The following is a 21,813-nucleotide window of genomic DNA, read 5'->3' as shown; positions in this document are numbered from 1 at the left end:
TGCATCAATCTTTCTCCTCCTCTCATCCGGTACATCATAGCCAAAAAATTTCAAGTGAAATATCTTAGGTTTAATACAAGAAGAGGGAGCCATGCGCGTGAAAAGGGGCTAAGCCCAGTCCCTATTTAGAAGCTCTCAAAAGGGGATAAAGGAGGAGAGGATCAGAGTAAACTTGCCAAGCACTGGATTTTGGGAGTCACACCGCCTTCCAAAAAGGGGTCTTACATTTGGTATCCAAGCCAAATCGTATGGCTACCATGAAACAACACACATGACACTGTCTAGTAGAGAGGCCGCCAATGCAAATAACACACGCCGTCAGCGTCTGTCAGCGCATGGCTTATACACAATAACAAACCCGCCGATATGGATCACACACACACATCCCCCACGCAAGCGCGAGCACGCCCGTCCACTGTTGAGAAATGTGGTGCCAAAGAGCACAAGGAACATGTAGGGAGTGAGAAAGAGTAGCCAAGAAAGTGCAAAACATAGCATGCAGCCACATGAGCAAATGGATTTACCCCACATTGATGTATAAGCCCAAGGGTGTACCTCCTCATATAAAAGGGGGCCATTTTAAGCAATGAAATCATATCACTTGCACACATCTCAAGCCTCTTTATGCGTACAAGTCTTAATCTTGTAGCCTAATTGATTATGCTTGAGTCTATTGCGCATACTCATCATCGTGAGTAAACTTAGATTAGATCCATCTTAGACTAATTCACTCTAATCACATTAGTTTAGTATAAGATTAGTACTAATCACCTTACTCATGCACATGATATTCATGACTTTTAACATGGTATCAAAGTCTTCTCTATCCCCATATTAGTCCAGATTAGTCTAAACCCTTCACTAATTAATTTTTTAGTCACTAAGCATAAGCTCATCCTCTTGCTCTCTTTGTGGTGCTGATTTGCCAAGCCCATTTCTCACTACCCTCTTCACCATTGTCCAAGATACTTTAGGAGCTTCATTATTGCACTATTGCTAACCTACAGCCCAAGGGAATTAGTTAATTTTGCTAGCAGGCTGTAATTCGTGAATCTGTGCCTACTGCTTTTCTACATCATTCGCTGTGTGTACTTCGAATTGGGCCAAGCTCTCTTAGGTGAGCTTGGAGCATGGTACAAGCTATCCCCAGCTTGAATTTCAAAGCATTTCATTAACTACACTAAGCAGAATCACAATCGCCCAGTTCAATGTAGATCTGAGTTTTTTGGCTTAATTTGAGCTAGATACTTTACTCATGCAAGTGTCCCTCATCAAGGGCAAGAAGCTAAAGAAAAAATCTCCATCAAATTTAGCTTACTCAAGCTCAATTGAAGTCTCTAGTAATTATTTGTGTTAATCACTAATCAATATCATTAGTACAACATTAGCAAAAATTGGACTAAATTAATGTTAAAATTAGATAATTGGAGTATCATTATACTATGGGAAGTTCTCTCTTGCATCAAAATCCATCGCAGCCATTTTCATTGCTCAATTTGAGTACTTTTGTACCGCATTTAGTACATTTTTAGCACATAGTTTGCATTCTAATTTTTTTTTTCCGAGAAAAGATCCTTTCATTAGTTATATAAAAAAAACGCCCGTAGTAGGGCTACAAAAATCCTCTCCTGCTCATAAGAAAATAGAGCAGAGATCCAAGCAAGGCAGCTAGGGAGACTCTCCCTAGGTGCAGAAAAGTACAAATATCAGTACAAAGAACTGAGGGGCTATATCATACAATAGGAGGGGGAAAAGCCAAATAGGTGGCCTGTAGTGCCAGCGGGGGGAACCTGCGTGTATGGTATAGAAGGAGCCGCTGCGCCAAGTGGTGTGAAAGGCCTGGCGCCGCAAGATCGTCTCATCCGAGTCGCCCCGGATGCGGTCATACTGTCCTCGCAGGGTGTGTATCAACTCCTGCCAAATCCCCCGAACAGTCTCTCCTGGTGGCTCCAGTCTCCTCTCAAAGGCCCTGAAACACCGGGCTCTCCAGGTGAACCAGATGGTGAGGCTGCTGAGGAGCTCCCATCGTAGATCCCTCTCTTGTGTCCAGCAGACGGACGAGAAATCCGGTGAAGGAACAAGGCGAGGCTGGCCCCTAATGAATCTGATGGCCTGGCTATGCTGCTTCGTCTCATAGCCCATAGCAGGCCCTGACGAAGTCGACCAAGCATACATGCCCTTTGGAGAGAGGGGGGCCAGAATGCGCAGCATCCACAGCCAAATCTGCTGCGCCTGAGGACAGTCCCATAGGCAATGTCTCTGTGTCTCCAACGGGTGGCCGCATCGGATGCAGGCCGCCGAAAGACCACTGTAGACAAGCCACGTGCCAACTGCAGAGCCCCTGTGGGTGACCAGCCACTGGAAAGTCAAGATCTTGCGTGCCTGTTGACTAGCCCAGAGCCTGGTCCAAAAATCCTCCAAGAACTCCCGTCGTATCTCTGGTGCCCAAGTGTCCCCCTGCTGGGGGAGCCCTAGCCTACAGTCGCTGAAAAAGAAGCTCTTTCCAAGGCTCAGCGCCTGGAAGCAGCCCCCGAACAATAAGCTTCCCCAATAAGGCTCGACTTTGATCAACTGGATCTATAATGCCCAAGCTCCACTGGGCCAGCGGAAGTGTAATAACTGCCCAAGCAACCTTGGCCCGGGCTGGCTGACCATCCTGCCCACACCAAAGAAAGTTCCTGATCAGCCTCTGTACATGGCTGATGCAAGAGCTCGAGAAGATCCAGCAAGACGTGATGTACCACATGGTCGCTAAAAGCACCTGATTTGCCACCACCACCCTCCCAGCCAAGGATAGCCGAGCTGTACTCCAATACAAAAGCTTCTTCTGAATGCTCAGAAGAAGCGGGGCAATTTGCTGCTCAGGTGACAAATCTAGTCCAACCTGGCATCCCAAATACCGCACTGCTGTGCCAGGAGGAATCCATCTAAAACCCGGGTCTGGGCTCCATGCCGGAGTGGGAGCGCTACTGATCCAAAAGGCCACTGTCTTGCGCCAATTGATCAATGCTCCCGAAGCTGCACTAAAAACTTGAAGCAACTGCTCTGCCCGCTGAAGATTGGCCTCTTGGCCATGCAAAAATAAACCCGTGTCATCAGCAAACTCAGCATCGAGCAAGTCCTCCCCCCGGACTGGGAGCTGGAGTCCTCTCAAACCAACCTCCTCTGCCGTCAGATACATGCTCATAGCCTCAGCAAAGAAGAGAAAAAGAAAAGGGGCGAGAGGACACCCCTGATGGACTGATCTGGTCAACTCAAAACTCGGCCCCCGTCCTCCTGCCATCAGCACCTGGCTACGAGCTGTGGAATATAGAGCCGCCACTCCTCGAATCCAAACTGGCTCAAAGCCCAGGCGAAGCATAGTGCCCTCTAAGAAACCCCAATCGACTCTATCGTATGCCTTCTCAAAATTGAGTACTGCGCTCCTTGACGAATCGTGTCTGGGTATCATGAATCAACTCCCCCAGGAAGGGCTGGATCCTCAAACTCAAGGCCTTTGCTAAGACCTTGTAGACAGTATTGAGGATCGTAATAGGTCTCCAATGCCAAATATCATCTGATACTCCCTCCCCCTTGGGGATAAGAAAGATCAAGCCCTCTGAAAAGCTCTGTGGCATCACCCCAGTGTCCAAAACATACTGAAATCCCCTGCGGAGGCCTGGCCCCAAAAGGTCCCAATAGCGCATAAAAAAGGCAGGCGTCAATCCGTCCTCCCTAGGGCAACTATGGTGCGGAAGGACCCTCAAGGCCTCAGCAAGCTCAACCTCTGAAAGAGGCTCACCCAGAACTGTGCGCATACGATCTGTGACCCTCCTCTGCACATGGGCCCACACAGTCTGTCTGCAAGCATCCCGAGCCTTAGTGGCTGGCTCCGCTGAAAGCAGGTCTCTATAGAACTCAGTGGCAATGGCTCTGATCTCCCCGGGCTCAGTGGCTACCGATCCATCCTGCCTCCTGAGCTGGCGGACTCCTGCTCGAGCATGGCGGGGTCCAGTAATCTCAAAAAACTCCACAGTCACTCTATCACCAAGCTGCGTCCACTGAGAGGCCTGGCGATGATAGTAGAACTCATGTCTCTACTCCTCTGCCTCTCTAACCTCCTGGCATGCCTGGCTCAGCTGGGACGCCACCCACTCACATGTAGGCTGCTGCTCCTGAAGGCGCTGAAGCGAAGCAAGGCTACATCTCAACCGACGCTCCCGCTCGTGAGTCTCTCCCAGCCGTGTCAAGGCTGCAGCGTGCAAAAAAGAGCTGAGCTCGATGAGTCCCTGGGCACACTGGCCTGCTACATCCTGGTCAGAGCTCTGGCTATCATGCCATATCCTCTCAATGTCCTCAGCGAGACTAGGATCTATAAGTATCCTCTCTGGGATCCTCAACTGCAAGCTGGTCTCCCGTGTCCTCTCCTCAAGTGTCAAAATAACTGGTGCATGGTCTGAAAAAGAGATGCCAGCGAGAATGCCAACGGAGACCCCACGCTCCCCTAACCTGTCGCCCACATAGAAGCGATCAATCCGTGATAGATTAGTACCTCCCTGCCGGCGATCTGACTGAGAGAAACTAAGACTGTCCTGAGAGCGGGAGAAAGCCTCATGCTGCCATGCATCAGTGATCCTCAGTGTCATGCAAAATCGCTCCCAAGCTGCAAGCTCCGTGCCGTGCACTGTAACATGACTACCTCCCACCCTATCGGCCGGGTCCTCAAGCATGTTGAAGTCTCCCCTGACACACCAATGTGCGGCCTCTGGCAATGCATCCGTAACCTAGGTCCAGAACTCTGCTCTGGCACTAGCATGGTTGGGCGCATAGACATTGAACACGCCAAAGAGCTCATCATGCATCCTCACAATGACATACTTTGCTCTACCAGGCACAATGATCCCGCGATCCACAATGGCCTGCCGCCATACATCCGCAATGACCATACATACTCCTCCCTGCCCACCCAAGGGGCCAAACCCTGTAGACCAAAATGTGTCCGATCTACCAGGCATCACCGAACCGTATCTTCGGATCCTGCTCTCACCCAAATGGTGCTCCTGCATCATCAAAATATCAATACTGCCCCCAACCAGGCATCTCTGAAGCTCCTGCCTCACGCAACCACGATAACGTATATAGTGTGCGCCGCCAAGGCCCTGTACATTCCATGAGATGATCCTCATGGATGACTTGCTGAGATGGAGGCTGTCTTAGCCGTACGGCGGGCCTTCGCAAGCGGCTTCGATGGAGAATAGTCCCCATCCGAGCGGCTACGAATCTGCCCACCCGCCCACCCGGTGTGCTGCAAGAATCTCGGATCAAGCGCCAGTGGCTATGCCCCATGGCGACTGCCTCCTGCTCAGACAGAGCAACCTCGTGTATGCATACATATCTAGGGTCGCGTGCTAAGTCTGCCACTATGCGAACCAGCAAATGTCGAATCCCGGAGGCATCCACACTCCCGGTATCAAAGAAAAAATGGGCCAACTCCCATAGTCGGCCTATCACGTCTGTCACCTCCAGATCGCTCACATGGTGAGAAAACTCAACTGTCTGAGTCTTCAAAATGCTAAGAGAGAGATCCATAGTCCACTCCCGATCGCTAGGGCCACAGAGAGGGAATGAGAAGGCCACCGCTGAATCAAGTGCCTCCTCCCCTCGGGCCGGAGGTATCACTACATGAACTCTGATGGGTGCTGGCTCATGGGGGCCCTCCACTCCAAAAAGCCGTGTGAAGGAGTAATCAAAAGCCTCCTAGCGCTGTCTAGTGTTGAGGCGACTCAGCCGACTGTGGATAGAGGATATCTGTGAAGCCTGAATCGGCATGGTAAGTCTCCCCTGCGGTGCTCGAGCAAGGTCGGTGCTCAGTGTCCGCCGGACTGCAGGTGAGCGCCAGGGAACTGCCAGGGCCTCCCGGGGAGCTGAGGCGAGCGGGGAGGGAGAAGGGGGTGGAGAAGGAGCCGCTGCCAAAACCGGAGCAGGAACGGGACGAGGCGAAGGTGGAAGCGAGGCGGGAGGGGGGGATGGTGGGGGAAGGCAGGGTGGGGGCGAAGGAGGGGGTGCTGGCATCTCCTGGTCCTCAATCGGCACTGGGGTCTCCTCCTGGAGGGGAGCAAAGCTGTTCCTCACGGGAACCCAGTGATGCTGAGACTGTGGCTGCTGCTGCATCGGTCTCTGGGCTGCTGTGGCTGTCTCCCTCGTCGGTGCTCCTATCCAGGCTGCCACTCCGAGGTCTCTGTGGGCTGAGCAGGTGTCCCGGAGGCTGCCTGCCGAGCCGCATCTGTGGGCGGGCCATCGGGGGCCTGCTGCTGCGGTGAAGGTCGGGGTCTCCTGCGAGGGCAGGCCTTGGCCATGTGGCCGACCTGCCTGCAGATAAAACACTGGTTCGGAAGCCCCGAAAACTCCACTCTCTGATCAATCCATCCCCCCCCTATCCTAGGTAGCTGAATGACCTTCGGAAGGGAGGAGATGTCAAGAACCAAAACTCTGACCGAAGGTAGCCCAGCTGCTCTAGCCACCATTGAAGCTGCTGTGGGGCCAGTCTCAAGTACCGAGCCCACCAATGCTCCTAGCTTAGAAAGGAGCGGAAGGTACTCACGGCCGAGTCCAGGGAAGCAAACTGTAACATGAAATAGGTGCTCTCCCTGCTCGGCCGCTGCTGGGTCAAAGCCATGCTGCCAAGGTCTGAAGAATGCCCGAGCGCCCCTGATGTCAAGGGGACTCATGGCTAGGACCTGGGCCACGCTCTGGGCTGTCTCGAACTCAATTTGGTAGTGTCCACGGCCAGTAACTGAACGTCCAGGATCTTGTCCACATCTGCAAGAAGGCGGCGGGCCTGGAGAAGATCCCGGATCTCCCCTCTGCTGGGGCGAGTGCTGACTATACGGTAGATGGTGGAATGTGCCTGGAGGCGTTCCACCTCTGCAGCGAGGCTCGCTTCCTCTTCTGGCGAAAGAGAAAGCCTGATGGGGGTATCCTCAGAGGGGCGGGCGAGGGGGCTGCAGAAGAGTCCCTCTGAGGTGGGGCGGGAGGAACCTCCATCAGAGTCTGAAGCTAAGTCGAAGTCGGAGCGAATGCGGCGAGTCTTGCAAGAACCGAGCTGCACACAAAGGGCGAAAGGGGAAGGCGGAAGGCAAAAAAACCCAGGGGACGGAAAAAAAGCAGCAAGAAGGGGAGGGGGGTAAGGCGGCGGCGAAGAAAAAAAACCCAAGGGGGGGCGGAAGCAACGCGAAAGGGGGGAGGAGAGGGTGGAGGGTGGCGGAGGGAGGGCGGGGCGCTGAAGAAGGGAGGCGCGAAGGAGAGGAGCAGGGGCGCTACAATGCTGGGGCGGGGGGCGCAAGAGAACCAGGGGGGGGGGGGGGGGGGGGGGGGGGGGGGGAGGGGGGAAGACTCAAGGGCGTGCAGGCAGCAGCGCGAGCAGGGGGGGAGCGGAAGCTTCAGCGAGCGGTGCTGGTGATGTTGATTAGTTGCATTCTAATTATTTTGATCAGCTTGAAATCATCATTACAAGAAAATCCATAGCACATTGCCAACCTTGTACGAGATTAGACATTGCCAGTGAAGCAAAACACAAGCTCATCGATAAGACCTCAAACGGCAAATATTTTACATTTCAAAGTATCATTTGGGGAAGGGTTAAATCCTTGGGAAACTCATCATGAAAAAATACATGTGCATAAACATCAAAAGCAAAGAAAAGATGCATTTACATCAAATCTAAACATGATCAAAGAACCAAGTGCATGAGATGACCATAGAACACATCATGGCATCCACACTAAAAGCATCAAGTGGCAACAAGAAGAATATGCCGTCCACACCGGAGAAGCGGTCAAAGAGCCAAGAAGCAGTCAACAAAGTGAAGAAGGAAACGTCATCGAACAAGAAGAACAAGTAGTGGTGTCAAGGTCATAGCAACCAAGAGGCTACCACGATATCGACATCAACATGAGTCACAAGAAGCTACCACCACTATCCTAGCCATCTGCTGTAAAAGAGGGGTCACCATATGAGTAGACACCCATCTTATCATTTCATCTTGTTTGTTGTGTGTATCTACCCGACTACCTAAGAGTAGCCAGTTGAGCACCCAGGAGAGATAATGATTGTTGTAACCCTACTCTTAGAAGAGATCTCAAAGATAGGTCAAGTCAATCAAGGGGGGGACCTCACTCTTAGAGATGATCTCTCGCCCTCAAAGATAGGTCAAGTCACCATCAAGGGGGGGTGAAAATATATTGTAAAACCTTGCATCCAACCACCTTGAGTAGCCCAAAGATGTGGCACCAAGGGGAGGTGTTGAGAAATGTGGTGTCAAAGAGCACAAGAAAGAGGTAGGGAGTGAGAAAGAGTAGCCAAAAAAGTGCAAAGCATAGTATGCAGCCACATGAGCAAAGGAATTTATCCCACATTGATGTACAAGCCCAAGGGTGTACCTCCTCATATAAAAGGGGACCATTTCAAGCAATGAAGTTATATCACTTACACACATCGAGAGAACACCACGAGCCACTCCTCCTTGCTGTGAGAATAGAGTGATCACGCTCCTTGCTCTTATACCCATAGTTGTTACGAGGTGCGCCTCTAACGTTTAGAGGCGTTTGAGGCGTACGACTGCCTGATCGAGGCGTCCACAAAAAAAATAAAAATAAAAATTTTACTGGTTTGATCTTTAGACGGGGGCTTTAAGGGCCCAAGGCAGCCCCTCTCACACACACACTCTCTCTCCCTCCCTCCCTTAAGCCTTTCTCAAGACCCAAAGTTCAAACTTCAAGCTTCAGACACACTAGGATGATGATGTTTTTTATACCCACTTTTGGAGCTCTCTCTATACTCTACCGGTTCATTTCATTTTACTTTGTACCCTTGAATCTTGATGATGTATCCAGATGATGATGATGGACTATTTTGGTCTCATAGGTCATTTTGGCCTTTTGCAGACGTTTAATACAGCTTTCTTTTTTTCATACACACTCTCTCTCCCTCCCTCAAGGCTCATACATACACACTCTAGTCTCACTCTCTCTCTCTCTCTCTCTCTCTCTCTCTCTCTCTCTCTCTCTGCTGCCCCCTCACTGGTCGCCTGCTGTTCGCCCTGCTCGCCGCCCTCTCACTGCTCACCTGCTGACCTGTTGCCTCCCGCCTGCTGTTCGCCCTGATCGCCGCCCCCTCATTGCTCGCTTGCTAACCTGTCGCCTCCCTCTATCTCTTCGAACCTGTTGCCTCCCTCCCAACTTTCTCTCTCTTCGAACCTGTTGCTCTCTCTCCCGCCGGCTGCCCTCTGTTCACTTTCTCTTTCGTAGCCGTCCTCTCTATTCGCCGCACAGTACTGCTGACACCTCATAGCAGAAGTCAAAGACCTTCACGGGGAAGTCAACACGCTCAAAGGCGTAATTTCAGCTCTTTAGAGGGAGCTTGCAGAGGCTAAGGCAAATGGTGGACTTGAAGAAGGTGAAATTCAGCCATCCATGATAGAAGAGCTCAAGGTTATCAAGGAACAAGTACGGGCAATTAAGGAAGAAGAGAAGCAACACGAAGCAAAGACTTCCTCATGGGTGGAAGTCATCACCAAGACTCAAAGGAAGATGGATGAAGCAGAGAAGTGGATAGAGGTCGCCAAGAAGGGTAAAGGTAAGGAGATAACAACCCCTACACCTACAATCATTAACATGACTTTGGAAGAGGAACAACGAAGACGTACACGTGCTTTGCATGTGAGGATTACCGGCCTTAAAGACGGGGATAAAGTTGACGAGGAGGTGAAAGAGCTTATGGTGTTGATGGGGATTGACAGTCCGGCACACACAAAAGCCTGGAGAGTGGGAAAAAAAAGCGGAGGCAACGGGGAAACATCAAAGGAAAGAGCTCTCATACTTCGCTTCCCTTCTATTGAGGCGAAGAAGGAGTTCTTGAAGAGGCGACCCACTTTAAAGAATACAGGCATTTTTCTTGGTGACGATCTTACTCTTTCAAAGCTTGCACATATGAAGGAAGTCATGCCAGAGATTAGGGCGGCAAGAGAAAAGGGAAAGATAGCATTTTATAGAGAAGGGAGGGTGGTCATCGTGGAGCGACGCTCTACATGACGGTGCGAGACCTATGGGACCAAATTAAAGCTGGCAGCCTGGAACTGCAATGGATCCCTCAGATTTGATGTAGGTGCCTTTGAGGATAGCTTTAGAGATAGAGATATAGTCTTCTACTCGGAGACTCACCAGGCCCCTAGTCAGATGATGCCACAGGTGACAAGATACAGATGGGAGACAGCTTGCAGCCGTAGCAGTAGCAGAGAGTACAGAAGTAGCCGCCTGAGAGATGATGGAAAGAGCCGCCTCAGGGGTTGCGTAAACGATCGCTGGTTCTTGCTCTTCACGAAGATGGTGGAAGCGGGGTGGTGTCCACGCTTGAAGGAGAAAGTTTTTTTTTATAAAACTTAAAGTGGAGTCAACACTTTGATTTGGCTGGCTCCCCCCCACGATTGCATGTGGGTGGCCAGTTCTAAGGTGGGTTGGGTAGGTGCCCATGCACCCACCCCCACACACACTTTAAGTGGGGCTCCCCACCTTGGCCCCTAAGTGGGTGCTCACTTTTAAGTGAATGTGAACATTTAACCTTATAAAACAAAGGGTTAGAATATAAAATATTTAAATAACATGTGCTATATACTTACCACCTGTTCACATGCACCAAAACTCGTCAGAATACAGAACAGACTTCACGACTCACTGGCAGGCGTCCCCGCTCAGTAAGTAACACGTCAAGCAGGCAGACACAAAAATACATGTCATGCGAAAACAGTTTCAAACATGCAAATCATGTGTGCATGTGCAAATAGTAATATGGACATATCTCCCGTTCATGGAACAAGTACAAAATATCTGTCGGCACAAAACTGGCACGACATAAAACATAAAAACCTAGTCTTCCTATGGAGTGACAGTCCCATAGGTAAGACACAGTTCCAGGCACGAGTTTCCCTATGGTGTGACAGTCCCATAGGCAAAACACGGCACGAATAATGGCTCTTTCATGGCGTGATAATCCCATGGGTCGAACACAGTCGAGGTCATACACGGGTGGCACCAGTCTGGCTCCCGTCCATACGACACCATCCTGCTAACACACGGGTGGCACCAGTCTGGCTCCCGTCCATGTCAGCAAAATACTCGCCTCTTCACATGAGACACCAGCCTGGCCTCAAGTGAACGAGACGCAAAAACTGGAGATGGACCAAATGGTCGGCCAATTGGTGACATCTTCATGGGAGCAAAGCTGCACGGCAACAATACTGTCCTTTGGACGAAATTTTTCGACCAGAAAATGCGTTTCGGGCACGCCTTGACCTACGTTTTTCAATTCGCAGGTGTTCACGTACACTGCGGGTAAGTTTTGATTTTCTGCAGATTTCTGTTTTTGGAACTACAGGAAGGGAAATTGGTTGTGCACACACTGTGTGTACTGCAAAGAGATCTTATAGTTGTTATTGGGTGTATGTATGTAAATTGAGGTCACTGGTTGGATAGTTCAAGTGCAGCATAGTACCGTTGCAGAGAATACAACAGTTTGTGCAGATCAAACAAGAGTGCTGCTTTTGGTGAGTTTGTGTTGCAGACAAGATGTCGAATGATGGAATTAACCAAATTGTTGGAGAAAAGCTTGACAAGAACAACTTCCATGCTTGGAGGTTTAGATTAACAAATTTCCTGATGGAAAAAGGTTATTGAGACTACATTGAAGGTGAACCTGAGGAGACGCCAGAGATACCAGAGATTAATCCAACTGCTGTAGATGTAAAAGAATACAATCAAGCAGCAAGGAAAGTCATATATTGGCTTTCTATTAGCATATAGGATACTATGACTGGGCATATACATGATGCCAAGTCACCCAAGGAGGCATGGGACACCTTGGTGAAGTTGTATGAAACTAACACCAAGGCATGAAAGATTCAATTGAAGAATAAGCTTCATATTGTGGAGAAGAAAAACATGTTTGTGAATGATTATGCCTGGAAGATCAAGGGCATTGTGGAATCCCTTGCATCTATTGGTGTTTTCGTTGATGATGATGATTAGGTAGAAGTATGTCTACGTGGTCTTGGGCCATAATACAAGGCATTCAAGACGTCTATTTAGACTCGGGAGAACATTCCTAACTTTACAGATTTGGTGTCAATGTTGATCATTGAAGAAAAGAGTTTGCATGAAGACCAGTCTTCTCAAAACAAAGACACTTTGGAGCAACAGGCCTTCTACACAAGTGCAGGTAGAGGATGAGGTAGAGACCGAGGCCAAGCCAAGGTGGTGGCTGAACAGGTTATCAAAATTATGGTCAGTAACAACAGTCCCATGAATCACAACAACACATAGGTGGAAGAGGCCAGTTTAGAGGGAGGGGGAGTCAAAGAGGTCGTGGAAATTAGCAAAGGCAGCAAAATGATACACAAGGCTGTTTTATTGTGGCAAATCTGGGCATGTGCAGGCAGATTGCTATAAGAAGAAAAATGACATGAGAAGTGGAAAAGTGCGGCAAAATAATTATGCGTCCTCTAGCCAAAGTAATGAGGACAATGAAAGGTTGTTTGTTATGCGACATGTGCTTAATGCTGTGTTGGAAAATGATGTATCCGCATGCAATGATGATGTATGGTATGTGGCATTCGAACCACATGACCAATCATGGTGAGTGGTTTAAGGATATGACAAATCCTGAAAAGCCAGGTTTTGTTGAAAGAAGGGATGATACTACTCATCCAATTACCCATGTTGGAAATGTGCTATTGTCTATGCAGAATGGTAAGGTGACGTATCTTGCATGTACTTCACGTTTAAATATTACAAAGAATCTGGTTTCTGTTGACTAGATGATTGAGCAAGGTTTGCAAGTGCGCTCTACCCCTGATGGATGTTAGGTCGAAGACTTTAAAGACAATTGCAGGTTGGTTGCAAAAGGCAATAGAGTGGGCACATTGTTTACACTAGATATAAATATGCATGAAGTGAAAGCTGCAATGTTTGCATAGGGTTCAGGAGTTGTTGCAGATACAGACATTTGGCATAAGAGAATCGGGCATGTAAATGTATAAAGAATGAAGTCTATACAGACTAAAGAAATTGTGACAGGGCTACCTAAGTTTAAGGTTGATGGTATGCAAATGGTATGTGAAGCATGTCAATTCGGAAAGCAGACAGAGTATATATTTCCACATGACAGAAATGTAAGCAGGAATGTACTAGATGTTGTGCATTCAGATGTATGGGGTCCTGCAAAAACTACGTCCATGGGTGGCTGCAGGTATTATGTAACATTCATTGATGACCACACGAGGAAAGTGTGGGTGTATTTCATGAAGGAGAAGAGTGAAGTTTTCACTCATTTTCAGAATTTTAGAGTGATGGCTGAAAAGCAGACAGGGAAGCATGTGAAGTGCCTAAGGTCATATGGAGGGGGAGAGTACTTCTCTAATGAGTTTTTTGATTTCTTGTGGAAGAATGGCATTTAGAGACACTTTACATGTAGATATACTCCGCAACAAAATGGACTTGCTGAGCAGAAAAACAGGCACATTGCAGAGATAGCACGAGTATTGATGACAGAGAAGAATATGCCTCATAGCTATTGGGCTGAAGCTGTTTCTACAACAGTTTATAATATGAACAGAACTCCTACTACAGCCATAAATGATGTAACGCCAGAGGAGAAATTACCTGATTTGTCTCACTTGAAAGTTTTTGGATGTATTGCCTATGTGCATGTGCTAGATGAGTTGCGTATGAAGCTTGATCCAAAGGCTGAAAAATGTGTGTTTATTGGATATTCCCTTGAGCAAAAGGGATATAGATGCTATAATTCTACTACACGTGAGTTGAGGGTAAGTATAGATGTTGTGTTTAATGAAATGAGTAGCTGGTATGCTATTGAAAAAGATGTTGTTGGGGTTGATGTAACTCGAAAAGTGATTGCACAAAATGCAAGTCAGCAATCACAGTCATGGAGTGGACCTAGAGAGTCCTCTTGTGTTGGGTCTGTTGATAGACCATGGACTGGCAGGCTGCGTCAAAATATCAGTCCTGAAAAAGCAGTTGGTACATCATGGAAAGGCAAAGAGAAGGTTGGTGGTATTTGGAGATCTCATGATTTCTCGCAGGCCTCACAAAGTTTGGCCTCTGCTCTTTGTGATATTAGTGACTTTTATCACACATGTGCCTTGTCTAAGAGATAAGAGGCCTTGGATTTAGAAAGGGCTATAAGACGTAGACTGGTTGCTTTACAGAAAGAGCATGAGAAACATCCTAATGCTCAATGGGTTGCAGATTCTTTATGTACTGTTAGGGCAGAACTTCATCACTCTCTTGAGCAGCGTGCAGAGTACCGTTACCATGCCCAGGAATCCTTTTGGACCCAGATGGGTGGCAGATGCAACAAACATTTCTTTGCTACTCACGGCCCATCTCATGCCAGAGATAGTGTCAGGCAGTTATTGAAGGATTCACATGGCACTCTTCATTTAGATCCTCTTATGGTTAGACAGATTGCCACTGATTTCAATCACCAGCTTCTTAGTGCTGAGCCGCATTTTGATTTGAGACAGGGCACAGAGGAACGTTTGGAATGCACTTCCACATTTGATCAGTGAGGAGATGCGTGCCATTCTGGATGCCCCTTTTTCTATGCAAGAGTTCTGTTATGCTCTTCATGCCTTACCTCATGGTAAGTGTCTAGGAGAGGATGGCCTCTCCCCTATTTTTTTCATTACTTTTCGGGATGAGATTGGGGCTGAGATCACATCGGCTCTCCAGGAGATGTGGGACACAGGTTCTATGCCTTCTTCTCTCATTGAGGGGCTTATCTATCTTATCCCTACTAAGAGTGGGGATAAGACATTGATTGGCCAGTGGAGACCTATCACCTTACTTGGGACTCCATATATGATTCTTGCTAAGGCTGTGAGCATCAGATTGCAACCAATTTTGCAAGATGTCATTCATGATACTCAGAATGGATTCTTACACGGAAGGAGCATCTTTGATAACATTTTCTCATTTTTTTCCCCCCCAAAAAGGAGACTTCTATTGAGTATGAAAAAATTTTACAAAATGGAGATTTCACACCAAGTAAGGTGGAGATCTCAACCAACCAGGAGCCCTGTGCTGCCAATAGGGTCCCGAATGAGAGGACGTGAAAAAGGTTGAGATGCTAGCAATAATCTCCCAAGAGTTGTCTAACCTTTGTGCCAGAGGGACAAAGTGTGAAAGTGGCAAATCCTGAAGACAACACTGCCGAGCAACTCCTTGCCTAACCATAATGGCCAAGCTCCTGTCAGTCCCCTCGAATCTCAGTTGAGGCCCAGACTGTGTCAACCAAATGATAGAACCAAAAGAAATGATAGCATCCCTCTTAATCCTACCAAAGAGGTGTGCAATCGCAGACCAAACCCTCTGTGCTTCCTTGCATTCCCATAAACAATGGTAAACTGACTCCGAAACTCCTGCATATCTAGGGCATGCTGGGCAAGCACCAGTAACAGACCTCCATTGATTGGTGGCCAGACCACCATGAAGAGAAACCCAGATAAAGGAGGAAATCTGTGGCTTCCTATAAGAATGCCACAATCTCCGCCAAAAAACCCTCTGAATGTTAGTCGAAATGCCGTAAGATTCCCAATGGGGTCTAAGAGTAGGGACACTCTGAATGTGTCCCAAGATAAGATGTTTGGCATTTCGTACCGTATAACTGAAAAAAGGCATGCTTTTCAAAGGGTTACAAGCATCCTTCCACTCCCACTCACCGGGGTCCCAATGCAAATGTCTGATAGGGCAGCCACCATACAACCAAAGGTTAACACTCTCTGTGATCATCCCCGGGGGGGGGGGGGGGGGGGGTGTCAACAAAGACGTGCTTCCCCAACCTGCCAACAACTTTGACTGGACGAATCTGGGGGCCCTCAATAAGGTCCTGCACGTCACATCTCTCTAGCTGCCATCCATCCTGTACAGAAAAAAAGACCGGTACATCATCCTCCCTAGGCAAGGGGAGACCCATAACTTGAAGAGGAACACGTGTCCTAGAAAAAACCCCAAACCAAGAATGATGACGGCCTTCCAAGAAAGATCCAGTAATCTAGTGGTTGGAAATGGCTGCATCAATCTGTGCAATCCTCCGGCTAGAGCCTCTCAAATGCTGCGTGAAATCCAATCTCTGTACCTCGGTGAGGCTCTGAAACCTCCTCCAACCAGCATTGTGGGGCATAGGGTCTCCCAGCCAGCCCAAAGAATATGCATAGCTGCCCCAAGAGGCCTACCATGCACATCTAAGATCAAATCATTCTATAGAATGGGCTGCCGGTTAACTTCCTCCGCTGAACGTGGGGGGATGTGAACCAAAAAACTCCTCAGGCAGTCCCAAGTCCGTAGGAGGGACCTAACCAGGGGGGATGAAGGGGAGCAGTGAACTGCATCCGAAAAAATAAAGCGTGAGCTGAGAGTCCAATCACCTCTGCGAACAGGGACACACTTCGTGATCTGCTGCATGAGAAAGTCCTTCCACTGCTCAGTGCCTGGAAGAAAGCCCCTAACAACCAGCTTACGAAGCAAAGCCTTACATTGCACCTCAGGGTCAATGATATTCAATCCCCCTTCCTGCTTAGGCCTGATAATGGTTTCCCAAGAAACTCTAGCCCTGGTGTGTGCATTTCCATCAAGCCCTGACCAAAGAAAGTTCCGAATAAGGCGACGAAGCTGGCCAATGCAGCCCTTATGCAAAATCCAACACGAAGCGATAAACCAAGCCGTGGCTAGCAAAACTTGGTTAACCACCAAAGCTCTAGAGGCCAAGTCGAGCTTCCTCCTACTCCAGTGATGAAGTTTGCTTTTAATGCTTAAGAGCACTGAAGCAAACTATTGTGCAGGGGGGAGATGTCAACGCCCACCTGACAACCAAGGTATCTGGCAGAGCATCCTCTCTCAATCCAAGTAAAACCAACATCTGTACCCCAATCTGCAAGAGGAGAACCATTGATCCAAAAACCAACTAACTTATGCCAATTGATAGTAGCTCCTGCTGTCAAACAAAAGGCCTCCAAGGCTGTCCGGAAAGAACATAAACAAGCATGTGAAGCCTCAAGGAACAACGCCGTATCATCTGCTAACTCAGAGTCCAAAAACTCTTTCTCCGTGCATAAAGGCAGCCTGAGACCCACAACATCAGGGGCAGCCCGAAGAAACCTGCTTATAGGAATCGACGATCTCTTAGATACCTTGCATGGTGCCATAATATTTAGTAAGATAGATTTAAAAAGTGGTTACTATCAAAGAAGTATAAGAGATGATGATGTACATAAGACAATGTTTAGGACCAAGTTAGGTCATTATGAGTATTTGGTGATGCCGTTTGGGCTAACCAATGCTCTTGCTGCTTTTATGATGCTCATGAATGATATTCTTAGGCCATTCATGGGTCGGTTTGTAGTAGATTCTATAGATGATATTATAGTGTACAATAAGTCTATTTTAGAACATGAATATCATCTTTGTACAATTTTTCAAGCTTTAAGGGAAAACTCTTTGTATGCTAATGTCAATAAAACAATGTTATGTTTGGTACATGATGCAATTTGTAGCCTCCTAGCCTGGGAGAGCAATGACCTGTAGAGGTACGCCTATCCTAGAAAAAACTCCCAGCCATCTCGGATAATAATCGCCATTGAAGGTCCTAGAGAGCCACTCATGCGGTATAGCTACATCAATCTGATCAATACGTATGCGAGAGCACCTAAGATGCTGAATGGATGCAGCTCTCCGATCCACTAGAAGACTCTTAAAGGTCTTCCAAGAAAGAATTGTATATGCACATCTCTCCCATCCTGACCATTGCATGCAACGAGATGCACCAAGTGGCCGATTGGCCTCATCCCTAATGAGCTCATTCCACATAAGAGGTTGTTGGTCATCAGTCTCATCCAAAGACCTAGGAAGCCTCTATCGCAAGAATGGTCTCATGCTTCTCCATACTCTGACAATGGCTACAATAAGAGGGGAAGATGGTGCCCTGATATCTGCCTCCGTGAACAAAAACCGTGTGCTAGGCAGCCAATCTCTCCCAACACGGAGTACATCCCGAAATCAGAGATAAGAAAAAATCCTTCCAAGGCTCAGTGGTAGGAAACATCTAACCACAAGTTTGCAAGGTAACGCCTTGCACTGAACATCTGGATATTAATATTCAGCCCCCCCTCTTGTCTGGGCTGAATAATTGTGAGCCAAGCTACCCTAGCACGCGTGTCTATGGTTGTATATTGTTTTTTGGCAATAGAGGACTGGTTTTTACAAAAAGAAAAGTGTGTGTGTGTGCGTGCATTCTCACAACCTTGTTTCCAATGTCAGAGACTTGTATCTACCCAGTACCTCAGAGGGAGTCTTAGATGGATCGATCAAATTGATGCAGCTATACCTCATGAGTGGATTACTGGCACATTTCACAATCAACATCATCCTAGGTGGTTGGGACTAGGATGCATGGGAGTTTACTCCAGGAGAGCAGTGCCATTACAGGTGCTAGCCTTGCTCAATGGGGGAGGAGATCATGTTTTTTATTCTATCCAACCAAGATGGAGATTGCTGAAATGTGACATGCAGGAGATTATTCCTGGCACTGTCCTTCATCCAGTGACGCTCACGAAAGCACTGGCATGTTGACCCTTGGTTTGATATTGTGACTCATCGGTGTTGGTGCTTATGGTTGTATGGTGGATGTGCTATTAGATATCTTCATTGGGATCCTGGTGAGTGGGAGTGGATTGATGCAGCCAATCTTATGAAGACTCATCCTTTTTTCAGCTACACTGTCTGTAATGCCAGGCTGCTCCTACCTGGTCCACAACTATTTTTGAGAGCAGGGATCTGACACACCCCCATACTGATATGCGGAGGTGTGGCCCATGGGCTTTTCATACTTAATAGAGGTCTCCTTTTTGCAAAAAAAAAAAAGACCATGCCCAGATCTCCTTCACTTAGAGGATCCCTGAAGACCAGAGAGGCAGCAGACTATCTGCATCCTAGAGTGCTAGAATCAGGATCCAGAGTTTGGCAGACGGATCGAGGAGATCTAAGGAGCTCTCTCTTTCAGTTAGGGCTCAGCTGCAGTGGATCTTGACCTTGGTCTTGGGGAGATCATTTCGGGAGGAGGGCAGCTCAACACTGGTGGAGCCTTGCTTTCCTTTAGCGCCTCCAGGATCAGTCTCCAGATAGCCCCTGGCTAGAGTCCCAGATGGAGACAGCGCATGCTCGATTGAGGAGCGGAGGGTAGAGTTCCAGTATGCCCGAGCATCTTTCTGGACCAAAGGGTCACTCAGGGTTTTTTTGCTTTCAACATGCACGTTCAAGTTTAAGAGAAACTTAAGGGTTTGCTTATTGACCAGAGGGTGAGTTAATTGCTATTTGAAAGTGTCTAAGTTAAGGGTTTTGCTTATTGACCAGAGGGTGAGTTAATTGCTATTTGAATGTGGCTAACTTAATCATACTGATTGGCCTGACCTCTCCATCCACTAAAAGCAGTGCTGCTTTCCTTTAACCCTGCTTTTCTAGGCCTGTTTTTTTGCATTAAGATTTTCAGATGCAGCCTCCAATTGACACCTTAACTAAGGGAGAAGCATAAAATCCTGAATGTCTTCTTCAAATCTCTAACCTTCTCAAAAAGTTCAAGGCATTCTTGATTGTCCTCAAACTCAACTCGTGTCGAGTCAATACCTTCAGAAGTATATTCCTGCTTGCAACCACAGTAATATCATGTCAGCACGAAGGCCAATAGTAAGAAGGCATTTCAGGGGTAGCAAGGGAGAAGAAGAGAGTTCCACTCTTCCAATACCTCCTGTTCAAGTTTGAAAAGATGCCGATTGAAGTACTGCTGTAGTCTCTCATTCGCATAGTTTATACACAGCTGCTCAAAACTGTTATTCTGTGAATGAAGAAGACGGATTAGCCAAGTGAACCCATGCTTATAGATGTTGGATGATTACATAACAGACTGCATCAGTCATTCCAAAAATGGAATGCTGTAGGACAAAAACTACAAGTAATTGCTTACCACAAAGGACTCAAAACCATAAATGTCCAAAATAGTGATAGATTTACTAAAACACCTTCCAGCTTGAAATGACTTGTTGACATGATCAACCAGCCAGTCAAACAAACTGGCATAGATAGCTTTTGCTAGTGCATCTCTTGAATCAACTGCCTGAAAGAAAAAGAAGCTAAGAATACTGGTTGAATATAAGAGGATTCAATAGCTCACTAAATTTCACACTCATGGCATTGAATAGGGAACATAAACTGAATTAGACAAGACTACCGTCAGGCTTCCATTGTATTGAATAATAAATGCAAATATGCATGAATGAGATTGTTGCCAGAAGCAAAACCTGTGAATAAGTAAGCTTTTGCACTATGTCTTCTTGTCCTGCTCGAATCTTCCGTGTGGAAAGTGCTCCCATAAGGTGGTCCTTGCTACATTTTAACAACTTTGCTGTATATACAGCAGCTGTTCACCAGAAAAACCCATGTGAGTGTCTCAGAAAAAGCCCCTTATTGTATACAGGTCTTTATATCAGCATTCCTCAAAAGGCATTAAGAACATAGGAGCAATGTGACTATGCTAAGAAAACCAGCAAACTGGTCAAACAGAATGAAAAGGTGATATGATAGACAGTGAAATAAAATTTGTATCCAAGAAAAGCTCCTATTAATGAAAGAAAGGCGTCCACACAATAGCAAACTACAATCCTCTCATGAGGTAATGATACATTGAGATACAGGAGGGGGGGAGCTCCCTCCATGTCTGTGGAAGCCCTCGTGGGGTTGGGGGGGACGTGCACACTGGGGCCTGTAATGCCAAACTAGACAAGAGTCCCCTTGGGTGAGGAAGGGACCTAGGCTCCAAGTGAGGAGAGGAAAGCAGCTTGACGCTGCTGCATCCAGTCCAAGTCACCCGTCGAACGCTTCCATTGCCCTGGAGTGTGTGGATAGGGTCCATTGGAATGGAAATGATGGTCTCATTGGTGGTTTAATTCAACCCTTGACAATCTTGCTGCATCTATCCTGCAAAATATGTCAGGCAGCGACGCTACTGTCAGGCTCCCATGCCCTGGTCCAGGCAGATCTACGGGGCCCAGAGGCACACCGGGATTGAAGAGGCAATCCAAAAGTGAGTGAGCTAAGGTGCTGAACTGGCACTGTCGTCCTCACAGAGCAGTACTGGGCCAACCTTCGTAGCCCAGGCAATGGTCCCCTGGTTTTGTGGGTGCTGGGCTTGGCAGTAAACAAGTGAAGAATCCTCCAAACCTGCTATGCCTTTTGATATCCCAAAGACAACCACACTAACTCTCTTGGGGGGAGTCTTTATGAGGAACGTCTCTTGGAACATTCAGGGTCTTGGGGGTTTTTTCCTGCGTCGACGGAAACAAATTGTAAAAACCCAGCTTCATTGTGCAGTCACAGGTGCACCTATGGATATATTGCTCTTGCAAGAGCATAAACTGGATGCTAGTCAGTGTGGGAGATCAGGCAAGCTTCTCTCGGGACACACCTTTTGGTCACCGGCTGTTGGTACCAAGGGTGGTGTTTGTATCTCTGTTTTAGGTTTGATCTTGCCTTGCATCATTGGACATGGTGTCATTTTGCCTGCGAGAGCGCAGTGGATCCTTCTTATGCAAGGTACTACACGCATTGGTATTCTCAACCTCTATGCTCCTAACCATAGAGGTGAGAGGATTGCCTTTTGGAAATCTCTCACTACATTGATGCCTCTTGCCGACCATTGGATTATTGGTGGGGATTTTAA

At 47.7% G+C, this 21,813-nt stretch overlaps 1 protein-coding gene across 1 annotated transcript in view; it reads right to left on the bottom strand.

The window, feature by feature from the left end:
* Nucleotides 1-21,813, bottom strand: part of LOC147631706 (myosin-1-like) — an 89,612-nt gene that overhangs the window by 9,464 nt on the left and 58,335 nt on the right. The window contains exons 12-15 of the mRNA XM_086808218.1: nucleotides 20,396-20,514; nucleotides 20,062-20,211; nucleotides 19,843-19,932; nucleotides 19,663-19,740 (exon numbers count right to left, since the gene is read on the bottom strand). Coding sequence (XP_086664344.1) covers nucleotides 19,663-19,740; nucleotides 19,843-19,932; nucleotides 20,062-20,211; nucleotides 20,396-20,514 — 437 coding nt within the window. The remainder of the gene's footprint in view (nucleotides 1-19,662; nucleotides 19,741-19,842; nucleotides 19,933-20,061; nucleotides 20,212-20,395; nucleotides 20,515-21,813) is intronic.

Source organism: Cibotium barometz, chromosome 14 (assembly GCF_041138505.1).
Source record: "Cibotium barometz isolate CiBa-2024 chromosome 14, ASM4113850v1, whole genome shotgun sequence".
In the NCBI taxonomy this organism is placed as follows: Eukaryota; Viridiplantae; Streptophyta; class Polypodiopsida; order Cyatheales; family Cibotiaceae; genus Cibotium; species Cibotium barometz.
The sequence above is the reverse complement of the archived record's forward strand: the minus strand, read 5'-3'. Positions and strand labels throughout refer to the sequence as shown.